Here is a 20,687-nt window from a genome sequence, read left to right on the forward strand (position 1 = left end):
TACGAGTATAATGAAACCATATCATAATTTACTATGGAGAAATAAACATACCAGCCTAGTGGCCTCTCCCCACTTTTACTGATTGGAACTTTTTAAATAGAAAAATTCCCAAAGTATTAAAGAGAATGATTTCACAGTTTAAGAAAATTGAGCTTGGAAAAGTAAACATATTTTAACACCCCTCCCTCCATTCTTTGTGACATCAGTGGTATGCAAAGTGAGCAATTTATTTACATACATGACTTGGGCTTCATGTTCGCAGTTACTCCCATTACATCGCATGTTTGGGGCGTGCTTTTCAATGCAGTCCTACGCTTTACATAAAATGTGTGTGTGTGTTACAGCTGTATTTGATATTTATTTCTGTCTAAGTTGTAATACAATGAATCCCGAAAATTTCAGAAGATATAATATACAATGATATAAATATAATCGGGCGCGTTGCATCAGTTTTTTTTTAAAATGGGGAAGGGAGGCAGCCGGAAAAGGAGTTGGTTTCATAATTGTCTGAAAATACTTACCTTTCAAAATTCAAAATGAAAGCAAAGCTCTAAATCCTGAATTTGTATAATAAGGGGACAAAGGTTGATGTTTTCTTTCAATTCTTGGATTGATTTAATTACATTTCCACTACAATTCACTACCATATTATTTTAAAAAAGGTCGGGAACCAGCCTATAGATAGAACTTTAAAAATGGCCACCATTTCCTGTAACAATAGTGGAGAAAAAACAATGTCAAAAACCCGTAAGGCTAGTTTCTGGCTCCATCCTCTAATGCTACATGTACGTAACTACAATGCAGGTCGAGCTGTGCGATGTATTAAAGTTGATTTGAATAAAAATTCATTTTCAAAATATTGAATCGCATTTGAAGGCACAAAAACCAACCCAGAAAGATTAGATACGGATTCGATATATATGTACATGTAATTAACATTGTCCAGGCGCTGATATAGAAAATTTTCAAAGGGGAGGGGGGTTGAACCAGAGGATTAAGTTGTTGATATCATGATATGTATTTTGTACATTTTTATCATCTGCATGGGGTTTTATAGATTAGCTACATGTACCAAATAAAAATCACTTTAGAAAAGAATTTAAAATGACAAACGAATTTGCAGCTAAGGGATGTAATCAAATGTTGAATATCTGACAAAAATACTAAAATCACATAGTTTTCATCAACACCCCTTCCTCTCAACACCGATGAATGTTGAAAATGATAATAATTAGTGAATAAAAATCGATGTTGAATGACATAAACTTACAGAGCCCCCCCCCCCCCCCCCCCCCCCCCCTATCTAGATTTAGATTTTTATTTGACAATCAATGTAGTAATAATGTTCCCATATAAGTAGCATCCACTGATATTTATCTCCCTCTATCTTTCTCTGATATTTATCTCCCTCTATCTTCCTCTGATATTTATCTCCCTCTATCTTTCTCTGATATTTATCTCCCTCTGTCTTTCTCTCTATCTTCCTCTGATATTTATCTCCCTCTATCTTCCTCTGATATTTATCTCCCTCTATCTTTCTCTGATATCTACCTCCTTCTATCTTTCTCTAGCACTCTTTTTAAAACCAAAATGAAAGGCATGTACGTGTGTTGCAACCTCCGTACTCCTAAATCCGTCAAAGTAAAATGTACATGTGTTGGTTGCCCATATAATTTCTGCTATCTAATTGTGTTTTGATCATCCAAAATGTTGATTAGAAGTAATAATGAAGAATTGATGATCCTGATCTAAATTAGTAAAGAACTCATATTTACAAATTTTGTTACATCATGGCCCAACATTGCAAGTGAAAAAGTCACATGGACACATAAATAAAATCAGTGACTAAAATTATTTTGCAGTCATTTTATTTTTAATTAATTTTAGAAAGATCCAACTGAACTGACAATAAGATATTATAAATCCTTATATTGACACTATGAATTGAGGACTGCAACATGTTGTGTGCCCTTGTATTTAAGAGAAACAACTTGAGCTGCATTGTGAAAAATGTTTCCCATTTAGAGGACTTTCAAATATAAGAATTTTTATCACTTGACTTTACGGAAACTGCGAAGATCAGAAATTTTCATGTGCAACATAACAGAAGAGAAAATATAGTCAGTCGAGGCAAAGTACATGTATATCTATAGACAATATTTTTGTATTGATCCATCAGACAAGCGTAAACTGTGTATAGCAATCTTCACAAGTCAAGGGTTATTGATTTGTTACCTCACACTAACCAATAACCCTTCACTTATAAAGATGGTGTATAGCCTGCTATTGACTTTGGTATTACAAATTAAGTTTAAATTTTGATATAAGTTGCGTTATTGAGCTACACCAATAAATAATTACTTCATATAATTAATGATTCTTTCACTTAGTTGATTTGATTGAAATTTCTCTAAATTTTGCCAGCCTTCGCATTATATTTTCTAAGCACTTTTAAACAAAGGAATTCTTTGGAACACTCTTACAATACTTCTCATTACCAGCTCCTTGGAGTTATCGCGCTTTGATGACTCTTGTGCGTCATTGGTAAGAAAATGCACAAATCTCGCGAGCAAGTGCGAGATTACTGGGACATAAACGAAACGGTCATAGCACCCCCCCCCCCCCTTTTAAATGCTAAAATACATGGTGTATTTTAAAATAAAATTACCATTAGTCAAACTGCATTTTTCAAATATTCTAACACTATCTTATTAAAGATGTTACATGTTTTTTAAACTCCACCACACCTATTTTAAAAATTCCAAACAACGATGTTCTCTGGACACCCAAGTCCATCAATATTTTGTAATTTTCAAATTAGCTTAGATGCAGTTTGGAAACGCATTAGGTGTGTTAATTAGTGTTATACACGTCTTTAAAAATTGCAGTTTGGCATATACATGTATATAACTTGTTCTAAAATATGGAAATTGACGGGGGTGAGGGGGTGTACGTGTACGATTACAAAGTCCATGCCATATGAACCTGTCCTAATTGTATGATAAAATAGAATGTCTTCATAGTCTGACAGAATAACTTTAAAAACATATTCATTACATTAATTACAATAAAAGTTCTTGTGTTGGATGTGCATATCAGTTTTTCCCTTCACAGTTCTTCTTGCAATTGACGCTTTATATTGGTCAGATTTGACAAATTTAGTAGCTTCTCTTCCTCACATAGTTTAATAAGTTCGTCTGTTTTCTTGTAAGAATAATCAATTCCTAAATTTGACTTTAGAATTTTAATCAGTGTTGTGGTTTGCAGTCGGTTATACTATGTATTCGATACCATAGTTCATATTACGTATGCTTAAGTAATGTGTTTACATTATGTTGTCCCGGTAGCAGGACTTTACGCGCCTTTAATTTGAAGAGTTCCACTAATGGAAATGATAAGTATTTCCATAATCTTTCCGGCCCATAAATTTGGTGCTTGCAGCAATGTTTCTTGTCTGTATAGTGTTAGAAGACATGATTATGTATATATTTCATGTAATGATTGATTTGTGTTGCTTATGTTGTGTTGACACCATCAGACAAATCAAGTTTAATTGAATAAATTTTAAATGCAACAAGAGGCCCATCGGTCACATCGCTTACCTGAGTCACCTTAAAGATTTTCCCTATATATTTGCACGTAAAACTTTGATCCCTATTGTGGCCCCACCCTATCTCCGGGGGCCATGATTTTTAAAATTTTTAAAAAAAAAATTGAATCTGCACTATGTCAGGAAGCTTTCATGCAAATTTCCGCTTTCCTGGCCCAGTAGTTTTGAGAAGATTTTTAAAGATTTTCCCTAATATATTTCTATGTAAAACTTTGATCCCCTATTGTGGCCCCATCCTAACCCAGGGGGGTCATGGTTTGAACAAACTTGAATCTGCACTATGTCAGGAAGCTTTCATGTAAATATCAGCTTTTCTGACTTAGTGGTTCTTGAGATGAAGATTTTTAAAGATTTTTCCTATATATTTGTATGTAAAACTTTGATCCCTTTTGTGGCCCTATCCTAGCCCCGGGGGCCATGATTTTAACAAACTTGAATTTGCACTATGTCAGGAAGCTTTCATGTAAATTTCAGCTTTTCTGGCCCAGTGGTTCTTGAGAAGAAGATTTTTAAATGACCTCACCCTATTTTTGCATTTATCTCCCCTTTGAAGGGGGCATGGCCCTTCATTTGAACAAACTTGAAAGACCTTCATCCAAGGATGCTTTGTGGCAAGTTTGGTTGAAATTGGCCCAGTGGTTCTGGAGAAGAAATCAAAAATGAAAAGTTTACATACAGACAGGCAGACAGAATGACGGACCTCCCTTGAGCTTTCAGCTCAGGTGAGCTAAAAAGGTCATGTTGAGAACACTTGTAGCTCAATAATAAGTGTTGCAACCCAGTAATTGATATTACTCCAAATCTCAGGTGTGAACCTCTTCAAATGAAAATAGGCCAAAATATGAAGCACTAATATTTCAAACTACAATGTACAATTTTTAGAAAAATTTGCTAAATATTTCTTGACAACAAAATGACCCAATATATGTAACTGTCCACACAATGGCAGACCTTACCTTTTCGATCACTTCCTCCCCCAGCTTGATGTGATTCGTATTGATCTTACCTTTCCAATCACTTCCTCCCCCAGCTTGATGTGATTTGTATTGATCTTACCTTTCCAATCACTTCCTCCCCCAGCTTGATGTGATTCGTATTGATCATGTATTTCAGATCTTCTGATGGTGGTAAATTGGCCATAATTGGAATACCCGGCCTGCCTGTCTGTTGGTCTGTGCCGAGAATACCTGAGGGACGATGATGAGGGTCAGTTCCAGTATCAGTGAGCTCTATGGGCACAGGAGGTACCGGTGGGAGGGGCTCTGAAAACAAGAGATACACAAAAAAATGTCCATGTACTAGCTTGTTCATATACTGTAGATCTATTAGGTGTTTTTTCCTCATGGAGGATGAACTTTGGCAGTCAACAGGGTTTTATGTAGTTGGGCTATGAATTCATGGATCAATTTCAACTAGAACTGTCGAAGTTGCACTGATCTACTCTCACTGACCACAATAGAAATGGGGCAGAGATTGAGGTGGCATACTCTCACTGACCACAATAGAAATGGGGCAGAGATTGAGGTGGCTTACTCTCACTGACCACAATAGAAATGGGGCAGAGATTGAGGTGGCATACTCTCACTGACCACAATAGAAATGGGGCAGAGATTGAGGTGGCATACTCTCACTGACCACAATAGAAATGGGGCAGAGATTGAGGTGGCATACTCTCACTGGCCACAATAGAAATGGGGCAGAGATTGAGGTGGCATACTCTCACTGACCACAATAGAAATGGGGCAGAGATTGAGGTGGCATACTCTCACTGACCACAATAGAAATGGGGCAGAGATTGAGGTGGCATACTCTCACTGGCCACAATAGAAATGGGGCAGAGATTGAGGTGGCATACTCTCACTGGCCACAATAGAAATGGGGCAGAGATTGAGGTGGCATACTCTCACTGACCACAATAGAAATGGGGCAGAGATTGAGGTGGCATACTCTCACTGACCACAATAGAAATGGGGCAGAGATTGAGGTGGCATACTCTCACTGACCACAATAGAAATGGGGCAGAGATTGAGGTGGCATACTCTCACTGACCACAATAGAAATGGGGCAGAGATTGAGGTGGCAGATGCTGGACACGTGTGTTCTACATGTATGAACTAACTTTAAGGTGAAACTGGAAACCACGTATGGCTTAGAAGCCATTCCCTTTCTCGGAGCCAATTTACCTTTTGACCCTGACATTATTTCAAGTGAGAAGGGAAATCCCTTAATGAATTGAAACCACTTTCTCATATCACTATCCAATTGACCTCGACCTCAAAATTTAAAGTGTTCACTCTCATCCCAAGGCAAGTATCTTTATAAAATTCCGAGACTTTGTGTGGGTAGGGAAATCATTTAAAGACCCAATTTTAAGTTAACACCACCAAATTTTACCTGTATCCTGATTAAGGCTAAGCCACCTGTCAATCAAACTTCTGACAATAGAAACCTTGTGGTATCTTTTTTTTTTTGCCTTTAAGGAACAACATACCAGATAAAACCATTATGGAAAATAGAAGATATTTACAATGACATTTTGAATGTTGTTAAATTCAATTTTCTGCTTTTCCTAAATATGCATTTAGTTTTTATGCTGTATCAGCAAACTTTAAAAAGTCTTCCAAATGATAGAGACAATACTAACTATCATAATTTTGGCTCCACCCTGGAACCAAACCCTTACCAAGGATCATGAAATTATTTCATAAATTTGGTAAAGGACTACTAGTCCTTCTAAATATCTATTTAGTTTCAATTTAATATCAACAGCATTAAAGAAGATATTATCTAAATGTTTTACACATATTACACCATATATACCAAGTTTCGCTCTGCCATGGAGTCAGAACCACTATACCCCTGAAATATGAAATTTATAATTTTTGGTAGAAGTCTTCCTGCTCTACATCACTATAATGCATTTAGTTTTTCTTAGAGATAAAAGTTTGTAGAGAAGATTTTTGAAAGTTGGTCAATTTTTAACAGTTTTTGCCCCATCCTTAGGGCCCCAGGGGTGGTGAAGCCCTGAAAGAAAAAGGTATAGTTTTAGCCAAAATCTGCCCTGTCATGAAAATTCACCAAAATACTGAGTCTGGTATTTGAGAATGTGCCATTTATGAATATGACCATTGTTATTCGTAATCTTCCATAGCAAAACTCTATATTAAATTGACGACGTCACCAACTTTGACGTTGATTTTGACGTAATATACGAGAGTTCTCCCCCAAGCGATGTTCTGAGTAGAAATATAGAAACTGTATTACACATAGAAGTATTAATTTTTAATAAATGCGAAATTATTGGTTTTTGTACTGATTTGAATGGGTATTAAATGGAAATTGAAACCACATCAGATATGCCGCGCAGGGGCAAAAACTGCAGGTATTCGCAGAAAGCTTTTCTGGTGCAGAAATATAATAATGGTCCAAACACCAAATTAAAGAAACATTTACATACCTGTAATAGCATTTCTTATTTCTGTTTCATATTTCTTCATTGTGGCAGATTTTAAGAAAAATTATGTTTATATCAAATTTATTAGAGTCTTGCGTGCATTCGGGAAAAACAATTACAACATCAAAGGTAGCTCACATTCACATCACTGAATTCATACGAAGTTTGGGTTAATTATCACCAATGTAATTTTTCACAAATCAAAACACAATGGAATTCATCAGTATTTTTTTAAAATTGGCATACACAATATTCCATGAACTTTGATGATAAAACATCATAAATGTAGATTCTCGATATCATATGTGTGGCATTTGGAGCAAAATGTCATTTTATAGGTATACTCAGGAAAAAACGCAGTGTTCTGAGAAACTAGAAACACAACTTCAAGGGGGAGATAATCATGAAACGGTCGCGGAGATCAGTGGTAGAGCGTTCACTCCGTAACCGGGAGGTAGTGAGTTCGAACCCTGCTCATGAAATGACTGTGTCGAACCTGAGACGTAGACATACATGTGCTTTTCGACAAACGGTTGACAAAAGTGAGAATCATGGGTCTTTCAGATAGGCACCTGATGCCACCTTGAGTGTGTCCAGGGGTCTGCATTTGCCCTACTCTTCATTTTGTATTCTTTATAGAAATTATGCAAATTGATCACTATTCGTTATCTTCAGCTTTTCATAACCTTAAAAAAGGAGGTCCTGTGTCACAACATTAAAAAAAATTCAATGCTATAGCCATGAGTGCTTATAAGCATAGGTTTTAATATGTGGTACTTCACATACAGCTTCTGACGTCTCAATTTGAGTGAAAAGTTCTTGAAGGAAGGTAAAATAAACAAACAAAACATGAAAAACATTTATATTGTACATATATGAATAAAGAAGTCAAAATACTTCTCTCTCTCTTTCATAAATATACCATGTCTCAAACACATACTCATACACATATTCACACACTCTCACTCACCACTATCAGGTTCGGATTTCTTGACAAAAAATTGTCAATGTGTTCGGGACTGTACAACTGAGCCATTTGAAGCTGGTAACTCTCAAACACTTGGTTGACGCAATTCAGTGTCTCTGTATTCACTTTTGCCCAAAGAAACCCTCTTATATGTTGTTGTAAAATACAACAAGAGTACCACAAACAGTACAATATACGCCCGACGGACAGTGAAATTCAACCTGGAAGCACATTGTGCACTCTGAATTGATACAACACACATTCTGAATAGAAAAGTCTTAAAGTGGGTCATGGTGCACCAATCCATCTGACATGTGAACTGATTATGTATTTCTCCGAGAGTGAGGTTGAAACAAAATGTTGGTGCAATACCAATCTAGTATGATGATAAAAAGTCCAGGAAACCATTTGATCTACTTTTAGCCCTAAAGTAGGTCATGGTGCACCAATTATGTTGAAATGTTAACTGATTATGAATTTCTCTGAAAGGGAGATTGTGACTAAATTTTAGAGCAATACCTGTGACCATACCAAAAAAAATCTGGAAAACTGTTTGACCTACTTTCTACCCCTAGAGGTCATTGTGTGCCAATCCAGCTGAAATATCAACTGCACTTGTCTTCCTCCGAGAGGAAACCTTTGACTAAATATCAGGACAATATCTGTATCCGTAATGAAAAAAAAAGCCTGAAAAACTGTCTGACCTATTTTTAGTCCAAAAATAAGTCAAGGATGAACCAATCCAGCTGAAATGTTAACTGAACTTGTATTCCTCCGAGAGGAAGCCTTTGACTAAATATCAAGGCAATATCTGTATCCGTAATGGGAAAAAAAGCCCAGAAAACTGTCTGACCTATTTTTAGTCCAAAAGTAGGTCAAGGATGGACCAATCCAGCTGAAATGAAACTGAACTTGTATTTCTCCGAGAGGAAGCCAATGACTAAATATCAAGGCAATATTTGTATCCACAATGAAAAAAAGCCTGGAAAACTGTTTGACCTATTTTTAGCTGAAAAGTAGATCATGGATGGACCAATCCAGCTGAAATGCAAACTGAACTCGTATTCCTCCAAGAGGAAGCCTTTGACTAAATTTCAGGGCAATATCTGTATCCATAATGAAAAAAGCCCAGAAAACTGTTTGACCTACTTATAGCCCTAAAGTAGGTCAAGGTTGGACCAATCCTGATGAAATGCAAACTCACTCTTACAATTCTTAAAGAAGATATTGTGACCAAATTTCAAAGTTTTACATGCATCCGTTACGGATAAAAGTCCGGAAAACATGACCCGGGACGGACAGACAGCCAGTCATCCGCACAGACAGCGCCATATAACATAATACATCCCGTCTAATGACAGGCATATAAAAACCATTTGATAGTTTATACAAGAAATAAAATTTAAGACTTGCTAATACCCCCCCCCCCCTCCCAATGAATAAATAAAACCATTTAATAAATATAAACTGCATTTTCTCATTATGCAAGTATATATATACATCATATATTTATCTTTGAGGAGAACAAAATTTTGACGGAATGCTCAATACTGTGAGTTTTGCAACTATATTTGTATGTATATATCCATATGTTGTGTATTTGCTTTGTGTAAATTTTTAATCCATATAAAAATTGTTCCGGGTGACGAGGGAAGAGGTGTTCAATTTTACTGGTTTATCAATACAAAAAACATGAAAACACCACACAAAGCCCTTACTTTATTTGATTATGTACTACACATGCGCGTAGATAGGTTGATTTCCATATGCTTTTGAGAGTTACTATGAGTTACTCTTTTAGGAATTTGACAGGAAAATATCTGCATTACAAAATAATTTTCCTCCATAAATGCTGGGGAGAATTTGGCCAAAACCGTACCTACTTTTTTATAATTTATGTCCCCCTTGTCCCAAAGGTGCTTCATACCAAATTTGAAAAGAATTAGAATGGTAGTTATCAAAAAGAAGTTAAAAATGTCAAATTGTTAACGCATAATGATGGACGCAGACCAATTGTAATACACGTATCAACACTTCGCCACAAGTTACATCCCTTTGCGGGGTTAGCCAAAGGTCAATTGGTGAAAGCTTTTCTTAAATAAATAGGACCTCTGCATCCTTCCCAATTTTTCTACACACACACACACACACCAGGGTTCAAAATTGCCTCATGTTCGCAAGCCCGAGACGAGTTAAAAACATCTCGGACTAGTAAACTCTCTACAGCACCTATCCATACAGACTAGTAAGAATATGGATTATATCAATCTTGAATTGATTAAGATTTTAGCAAATTTGTCCGAGTCTCAAAGATGTTTGAACTTATGGTTGATTACCTAAGTGTTTGCATGGTGGTTGCATGCTGACCTTCTAAACACATGGGTGTTTTATAGGGGGTTATGTCAGTGGCTCTGAGACGGAAGACCATGAAAGCAAAATCAAGTATTGTTGTCTTTTCTACTGTGTGGGATCATTTTACATGATACACTAGATGGACTAGTGCAATGCTTAATTTGCAGCTTGGTGAATATCGATTGTCACTAGTTCGTACAGACTAGTGCTTGAGAAAGTTAATTTCGAACAGTGCACACACACACACACACACACACACACACACACACACAGACATCAGTGTTACTTAAGAAATAAGATATCATTTTTGAATGTTATTGGGATATGACATGAAGTTGGTCACGTGATCAAATCCTATAACGCCCGAAGGGCGTTATAGTGGATTTGATCACGTACCAACTTCATGTCATATCCCAATAACATTCAAAAATGATATTTTATTTCTTATATTTACATTTTCTATTTTGATTTGTGTTCTTACCGAGCTTCCATGATTATGTAGCAGATGACCAAAATAACGATCGTAGAACACAAAATAATAGTTCGTAAGAGTTTTATCGAATAAAAAATTAGAAACAATATCAAGGAAAATATAAGATATAGATATTTAATTGAAAATGTTAAAAAAAGATGAAACATGTGTAAAAATAAAGGTAATTTAGAGCATAAAGTTAACTGAAATGACAAGAAGAGCGGAGTAAACTACATCCGTGGTGTGATTTGGTCGCTATCAGCGATGGAGAAACTGGCGTCGGTGTAGCTTACTAAGTTGAAAACGCAATTGTTGATCACAGATTTCGACAGAATTTCAAAGGATCTGAGAGAATTGATGGTGGATATGATGGGTCAAGTTAACGTTAAGCTCTTAGTCAGGTTTTTGGAAAGAAACAACGTTCATCGTTTAGGACTCGTGGTTGTAGCCATGCAGGAGACGATTCAAGACAGTAGGACAGATTTAGACCAAGTGCAGGTAGGTTGTGTCTTTTATTTACCTTCAGTGTGTGTAAAATAAAATAAAAATGAACTGACAGAGTTTTTGTTCACTTGAGAGATTTCTGTTGTAGGATTTTAATGAAGACTCGCACCGGTACCCTGACATGAACATGTAAATTTTTTGAGCCTCGAAACCAGCCTCGCTTATAATCATGCCGAGTCATAGCCTTGATGGAAGTTGCCAGGAAACAACAGGTTAACTTATCATCATGAAGTAAATACATGTAGGCTTATAACTCTGCCTACATGTTTTCGCTTCCAATATCATAGAACTTTATTTTATAAATTCGCCATGCAGAAGTTGCAGACGGTATTTAAAACTGTATAAAATGAAACAACAGAACGATATATGTTTAATGTTTCTCTTTTATAAATTGATGAAATTCTTGTTTGCTTACAAATAAACTGTATATTAAATATCCTGCTGCGTTTATTTCTGTTATGATGTCATTGCAGTGGCGGATCCAGGGTTTACGAAAGGGTGTGTGTGAAAGTCAAGTATTAGCCAAAATGCTTAGCCATTTTGGGTGCCAATCTGGAATTTTACTAATCTGGAATTTTACTCACACTATATTTCTATTATTTTAATTTGTGGCGAGAGGGGGGGGGGGGGTCTAAATCCCCCACTGCATTGCATAAGCAAGAAGCCAGATGAAAATACAGGAACTGACTTTTGAAGCGGTGATTGTATTCATACGCAAGTACAAACTGATCACATGACCAAATTCATGTCATACGAAATAGAACATCAATATCATTAGTACTGTCATATAAGGAAGTGCATTGGCAAATATAAATATATGTATATGTACCTTGGGGATGTGGCGATTTATGGACCTCTTCTTTTGGTTCCGGGTACTCTTCACTGAATTTTCTGTAAAATATTCACAACATACTCATATCTACAGATCTGATATATATCTACTGTTTTCTAAATAAAAAACCCTTCAGGCCTCCATAAGTTAAAGGGATTGATTCACGATTTCCCCCCAAACTTTGTTTTTCACTTTAAAAAAAATTAAGGTTATTTACCATGACAAAAGCTCATTATAGAGAGTTTATTATTTGTTTTGGAAACAAAGATTGAGGTGTGTTATTGTTTATGAAATTTTCAAAATAAATGGATATTGATCCAAGTTTATTATGTATATCACATCTTATTAGTATACTTTAGGTAAAATGTGTCATTTAAAAGTTAAACTTTGCGATTGTACAAAATGAAGATGCTTTAAATTACAAAATCAACATTTCACTGGTTTGTTTGTTTACATAAAAAGACTTGAGTCTTTGTTTACATAATACAGAATTACAGCTAAAATATTGCTCTTATCCTTGCATTCAGAAGGTCCAAATTTTGGTTGTCAACATTAAATGAGTTATATTCTTAATTTTTAACATCAAAAATGAAAACTATTTCTTTCAAAAAACGTGAACCAGTCCCTTAAGTACCACACTGCAAATCTACCAGCTTTCTTTTACATTGACTTTTTCTTCAAGATCACAAAGTGAAACCTGGCTTGGATTTCTCAAAAAATTATCGAACTTAAAATTCAATAATTGTTTGGCTTTTTTTTTCTTTTGTTAGAAATAATTTTGAATAATGATAGCTAAGCAGCATTTAAGGTATTTCCACTTAATAAGCGTGTTTTATTAGATATTTATATCATGCACCAAATCACAGCAAAATTTTGACTATTTTGAATCTCTTATTTGGAAACAAAACACATTTTTTATCATTCCGGGAAAAATCAACAAAAATCATATAAAATAACAGAGCTTGTACATGTATTACTCTTCCAATGGTGAAATCATACTTCATATGAGGAATTTAACGAGCCATTAAATAAAATATTAGTTATTAGTGTAATGGATTAAATTGGATTTTTTTTTTTATTTCTTCACGAATGAAGCACATAAGTTGTCTGGTAATTATCAATGTATTCTTCATTCAACAAGTCTAGTACAGTGAAAGAGTTTTCATAAGAATATTGCCAATAATTGCTTCGAAACTCAGGGCTAACACCTATTTGGGAAAAGTGAGGTCAAGATCAAAGGAAATGTCAAGGTAAAAAAAATTGATGCATTTGAATGGATGTCATCAATACGTATCAGCATATAAGGTTTCATAAAAATATCTTGAATACAGTGCTCCCTCGATATAACACCAACTTTAAGACCAATTTGGGCAATAAAGTAAAGACTGAAAACTTGTCAACATCAAAAAATTCGGGAATAACCAGCCTTGTTATCAAATTTGAGGATGTTAATTAATAAAACAAATTTACCATTATAGAAATTCAGTTCTGTCAATTTATTGGGCTCCATTCTGCATTCTTTAAAAACCCAACAAAATAAGAGGTAAGCGTGTAGCAAAATACCCAGATCTATATCAGAGCGAGATGTGTCACCAGCATAAGTCGAGACTGATAAACCCTTATTAATTAACATCCTCAAATTTGATAACAAGGCTGGTTATTCCCGAATTTTTTAATGTTGATAAGTTTTCAGTCTATATCAATAGATTCATAAATGCTTGTTTTTGATGCTGACATCATCATATCTCTGGAACAGCCCCCCACTTTACCTGCAATATTCACAAGCCTCGTTGAAATCGGGTCGGTCTTCGGGCCTAAATTCCCAACATTTCTTCATGAATTTATACACCACTACTGGACAGTGTGTAGTTTTTTTCAGGCGTTTTCCTTCCATCAGTTTCTGGTATCCCTTCTTGGAGAAATTGTTACACAATATGGGGGCTTTGGCGTGAGTGAACACCTCCCAGATCAAAATACCGTAGCTCCAGATATCGCCTTTTGTCGTAAATTTCCAATAGGCTATGCTCTCTGGTGAACACCTGAATTGAAACTCTGAATCTACATGACATTGCTGAGGACACGAGGGATTTGAATCTACATGACATAATGATGCTGAGGACATGAGGGATCTGAATCTACATGACATTGCTGAGGACACGGGGGATCTGAATCTACATGACATGACCGAGGACATGAGGGATCTGAATCTACATGACATTGATGAGGACACGAGGGATCTGAATCTATATGACATGATGATGATGAGGACATGAGGGATCTTTATCTTCATGACATGACATTGCTGAGGACACGAGGGATCTGAATCTACATGACATTGCTGAGGACACGAGGGATCTGAATCTACATGACATGATGATGCTGAGGACACGAGGGATCTGAATCTACATGACATGACAATGCTGAGGACACGAGGGATCTGAATCTACATGACATGGCTGAGGAAACGAGGGATCTGAATCTACATGACATGACAATACTGAGGACACGAGGGATCTGAATCTATATCACATGATGATACTGAGGACACGAGGGATCTGAATCTAAATGACATTGCTGAGGACACGAGGGATCTGAATCTACATGACATTGCTGAGGACACATGGGATCTGAATCTATATGGCATTCTTATGTATAATTTTATGAACCTCTTTTTAGTTATGGCTTTCCTCTGTCCAAGGAATGAAGGTGTAAAAACACTACAGGAGACTACAATCTACACTACAATCTACACTACAGGACACTACAATCTACACTACATAACACTACAATCTACACTACATAACACTACAATCTACATTACAGGATACTACAATCTACACTACATAACACTACAATCTACACTACAGGACACTACTATATACACTACAATATACACTACAGGACACTACAATCTACAATACAATCTACACTACAGGACACTACAATATACACTACAATCTACACTACAGGACACTACAATCTACACTACAGGACACTACAATCTACACTACATAACACTACAATCTACACTACAGGACACTACTATATACACTACAATATACACTACAGGACACTACAATCTACAATACAATCTACACTACAGGACACTACAATATACACTACAATCTACACTACAGGACACTACAATCTACACTACAGGACACTACAATCTACACTACAGGACACTACAATCTACACTACATAACACTACAATCTACACTACATAACACTACAATCTACACTACAATCTACACTACAATCTACACTACAGGACACTACAATCTACACTACAGGACACTACAATATATACTACAATCTACACTACAGGACACTACAATCTACACTACAATATACACTACAGGACACTACAATCTACACTACAGGACACTAAAATACACACTACAATCTACACTACAGGACACTACAATATACACTACAGGACACTACAATATACACTACAGGACACTACAATATATACTACAATCTACACTACAGGACACTACAATCTACACTACAGGACACTACAATATACACTACAATCTACACTACATAACACTACAATCTACACTACATAACACTACAATCTACACTACAGGACACTACAATCTACACTACAATCTACACTACAGGACACTACAATCTACACTACAGGACACTACAATATATACTACAATCTACACTACAGGACACTACAATCTACAATACAATCTACACTACAGGACACTACAATATACACTACAATCTACACTACATAACACTACAATCTACACTACAGGACACTACAATCTACACTACAATATACACTACAGGACACTACAATCTACACTACATAACACTACAATCTACACTACATAACACTACAATCTACACTACAATCTACATTACAATATACACTACAGGATACTACAATCTACACTACATAACACTACAATCTACACTACAGGACACTACAATCTACACTACAGGACACTACTATCTACACTACAATATACACTACAGGACACTACAATCTACACTACAGGACACTACATAACACTACAATCTACACTACAATATACACTACATAACACTACAATCTACACTACAGGACACTACAATATACACTACAATATACACTACAGGACACTACAATATACACTACACTACAATCTACACTACAGGACACTACAATCTACACTACATAACACTACAATATACACTACAATCTACACTACAGGACACTACAATATACACTACTGGACACTACTATATACACTACAATCTACACTACAATCTACACTACAATATACACTACAATCTACACTACAGGACACTACAATATACACTACATTCTACACTACATTCTACACTACAATCTACACTACAGGACACTACTATATACACTACAATATATAATACAATCTACACTACAGGACACTACAATATACACTATAGGACACTACAATATACACTACAGGACACTACAATCTACACTACATAACACTACAATCTACACTACAGGACACTACTATATACAGTACAGGACACTACTATATACACTACAGGACACTACAATATACACTACAGAACACTACAATCTACACTACATAACACTACAATCTACACTACATAACACTACAATCTACACTACATAACACTACAATCTACACTACAATCTACACTACAGGACACTACAATCTACACTACAGGACACTACAATATATACTACAATCTACACTACAGGACACTACAATACACACTACAATCTACACTACAAGACACTACAATCTACACTACATAACACTACAATCTACACTACAGGACACTACAATCTACACTACAGGACACTACAATCTACACTACAGGACACTACAATCTACACTACAATCTACACTACAGGACACTACAATATATACTACAATATACACTACAGGACACTACAATCTACACTACAATATACACTACAATCTACACTACAATATACACTACAATCTACACTACAGGACACTACAATCTACACTACAATCTACACTACAGGACACTACAATCTACACTACAATATACACTACAGGACACTACAATATACACTACAATCTACACTACATAACACTACAATCTACACTACAGGACACTACAATCTACACTACAATCTACACTACAGGACACTACAATCTACACTACAATCTACACTACAGGACACTACTATATACACTACAATATATAATACAATCTACACTACAGGACACTACAATATATACTACAATCTACACTACAGGACACTACATTCTACACTACAATATATACTACAATCTACACTACAGGACACTACAATCTACACTACAGGACACTACAATCTACACTACAGGAGGATTGTTACAAATTATAGTCTTGTGGTTAAGAAGATTTTTTAAAAACTCACGTACATATTCTAATACAAAACTCTTAACACCTACTGATCATATGAGAGAGCATTCTAAAATCGCAAATTCTACTGATCATATCAGAGAATGTTCTGAAATCACAAAGTTTACTGATAACATCACAGAACGTTCTGAAATCACAAGTTTACTGATCACACGTTCTGAAATCACAAAGTTTACTAATCACAAATTCTGAAATCACAAAGTTTACTGATCACATCACAGAACGTTTTGAAATCACAAGTTTACTAATTACATCACAGAAGGTTTTGAAATCACAAGTTTACTAATTACATCACAGAAGGTTTTGAAATCACAAAGTTTACTGATCACATCAGAGAACGTTCTGAAATCACGAAGTTTATCATTATATCATAGGAAGTTTTAAAATCATTAAGTTTATTGACCAAATCATATGAATTTCTGAATTCACTATTACAGTTTATTGACCACATCAGAAAAAGTTTAAAAGTTACTAAGTTTATTGACCACATCAGAGGAAGTTCTGGAAATACTAAGTTTACTGACCACATCAGAGGAAGTTCTTTGCCAGAGGACCTAGTATAGTAGTCCTTGTCTGCCTTTAGAATCTTGGCTAGACCAAAGTCGGTGATTTTGGCCACTAGAGTGTTCGTCAGAAGGACATTTCTGCCAGCCAAGTCACAGTGAATCACCCTCATATTGGCAAGGTAAGCCATTCCCTATATAACAAGATTTCAAGTCAGAAATATAAAATTCACCATATGCTGAAGCATTCAATGAAATGTTTATTGGAACACATCAACACCCAGTTTCCTTCTACAGGTATTATATACTTGGTATACGGACGGAAAATCACAGGACAAAAAGTCACAAAATCGGTAGGACAAAAAGTCGCAGGACAAAAAGTCACAATGATGATTTTTGATCAGATAGGATAAAAAGTCATAGGACAAAAAGTCACAAAAATTACTTTTGATTAAAAAAGAAAAAAAAGACAAATTCATTCTGTTATAAAATATAGAATGCTGATCGATATTCATACCAATCTTTGTATTTTGTGCATGAATAAAACGATGGTTTTCTTGTTCTTTGACTGATATCACCATTTATCTAATATCCACAGATTACCAAAAGTTGTTTTTACACCATAACTTTGAACCACCTTTATTACTCTGCATGAGTTCCATTTTTGGAATGAAGATTGGCTTAGCAAATGAGACTCCATGTATAATTTTAAGCTAACAATTACAGGTACAGTACCCGCAACATTATTCTTGACATGATAAACGATAGAACACGATACACGCACGATAGGATAGGATAGCTCGGATACACGCACGATAGGATAGGATATACGCACGATACGATAGGATACACGATAAACCTGATAAACGCAAAACCTGATAAACAATCTTCACGATAGACCTGATAAACGCAAAACACGATAAACGATCTTCACGATAAACGGAAAACCTGATAGAAATGTTATAAATTTAGAAACGATTTAGACAGAACGAAATTTTGATACCTACAACATAATTACATTATGTTGATAATAATATTGAAGGATTTCAATACTCATTATATACCTACATTACGGACAACGCGGATTTCTTGTTTTCGGTAATCTATAGGTAACTCAGGAAAACTTGTATTGTCACCTAATGTTTAATATATAAATTATACAGGGAGTTAACTAAATGTAATATAATGTAGTGATATCATGCTTCAGTAGCTCTCTTATGTTAATGTATATTACCTAGAATATGAAATAAAACCAAGTAATATTGTGTGTGTAGCAAGGAGGGGGTTATTTTGCATCAAGCTCTAAGTTCACGGCTCATTCAACATCTCAAGTTATTTTCATAACGACCGCTTTAAAAAAATCAACCGCACTACACCTGTTAGATATTTTTACACTATGAATGATAATTAATAGTCATAAGTAATTGGAACATATTTATTTGAATTGATATTTTGTTAACAAAACATAAATAAACTGTTTAAAAAAACATAAACAAAACCTGGCTTGTTTTAAATTCGCAATTTTGAAACGCTTAGTGTGTAAAAAAAAATTCAAATAATCATCAAAACCAACATAAATTTCCAGTATCTACACTTACGACTATTGGTACATGTGTACATGCACAAGTAAAAAAAAAAAACAACGATGACAGCGGAATCGTGTCCAGTTGAGCAGAATTTTGGGGGATGCAACCTGATACATGATAGGATAGGATACACGCATGATACGATAGGATACACGCACGATAGAACACGATAGGATACACGCACGATAGAACACGATAGGAATGTCAAGAATAACGTTGTGGGTACTGTACATGGTACCCAAATGCATATATAGTTTCTTAAACTTTACAAAAAGAACAGATATGTTTTCAAATATATATCAAAATCAATATTTTCTTATAAACTGTGACTTTTGTCCTGTGACATTTTGTCCTACTTTCATAACATTTCTAATTGTGACTTTTTGTCTTCTTTTCTTATGAAACTGTGACTTTTTGTCCTGTGATATTTTGTCCTACTTTCATAAAATTTCTTACTGTGATTTTTTGTCCATGGTCATTTTGTCCGTGACTTTTTGTCCTGTGACTTTCTGTCCTACATTCTATATACTTAAGTTTCATTTTTACAAACATACTCTACATACAGAGAAATTTTCACCATTTGTTATTTTTACACCTGATGCAAAGAAAAATGATTTTGTTCCATATTATGATTACCTAAAAAATTTATTACTTTAGAGTAAAGCATAAATTAAAAATCACCTAGTTTAAAATTTGCCCATTCAGGGCAATAGCTAAATGGTAAAAAATGGGGACAAATACAGTACACGACACAAGTTTTATACACCCCTCCCTGGAAAGACCACAGAGGAAAATCCATGGAGATCCAAGTTATTTGCAAATACACACAGCCTCTAGGAGCTTTGTGGTGGCCATGGGCACCTTGCAGGAGGTGTGAAAATGTGCTGCAGGCTAAATAATCATGATAGAGGTGGAATTTTAAGAAAAGTAAAAATGTCAATATTTTGCCCCTGCTATTTATAGTGTTTTTCAGTATTATGAGACGATTCCAACAATACCAAACA

The 20,687-nt window shown here is 35.3% G+C and overlaps 1 protein-coding gene across 2 annotated transcripts in view; it reads right to left on the minus strand.

The window, feature by feature from the left end:
* Positions 1-20,687, minus strand: part of LOC125647846 (tyrosine-protein kinase JAK2-like) — a 167,343-nt gene that overhangs the window by 57,118 nt on the left and 89,538 nt on the right. For both annotated transcript variants that reach the window (XR_008796068.1, XM_056140923.1), the window contains exons 17-20: positions 18,119-18,291; positions 13,961-14,230; positions 12,189-12,250; positions 4,667-4,872 (exon numbers count right to left, since the gene is read on the minus strand). Coding sequence is in view for 1 of the 2 variants with exons in the window: in XM_056140923.1 (XP_055996898.1) it covers positions 4,667-4,872; positions 12,189-12,250; positions 13,961-14,230; positions 18,119-18,291 (711 nt within the window). In the remaining variant the exon portion in view is untranslated. The remainder of the gene's footprint in view (positions 1-4,666; positions 4,873-12,188; positions 12,251-13,960; positions 14,231-18,118; positions 18,292-20,687) is intronic.

This window comes from Ostrea edulis, chromosome 6 (genome assembly GCF_947568905.1).
Source record: "Ostrea edulis chromosome 6, xbOstEdul1.1, whole genome shotgun sequence".
Taxonomy (NCBI): Eukaryota; Metazoa; Mollusca; class Bivalvia; order Ostreida; family Ostreidae; genus Ostrea; species Ostrea edulis.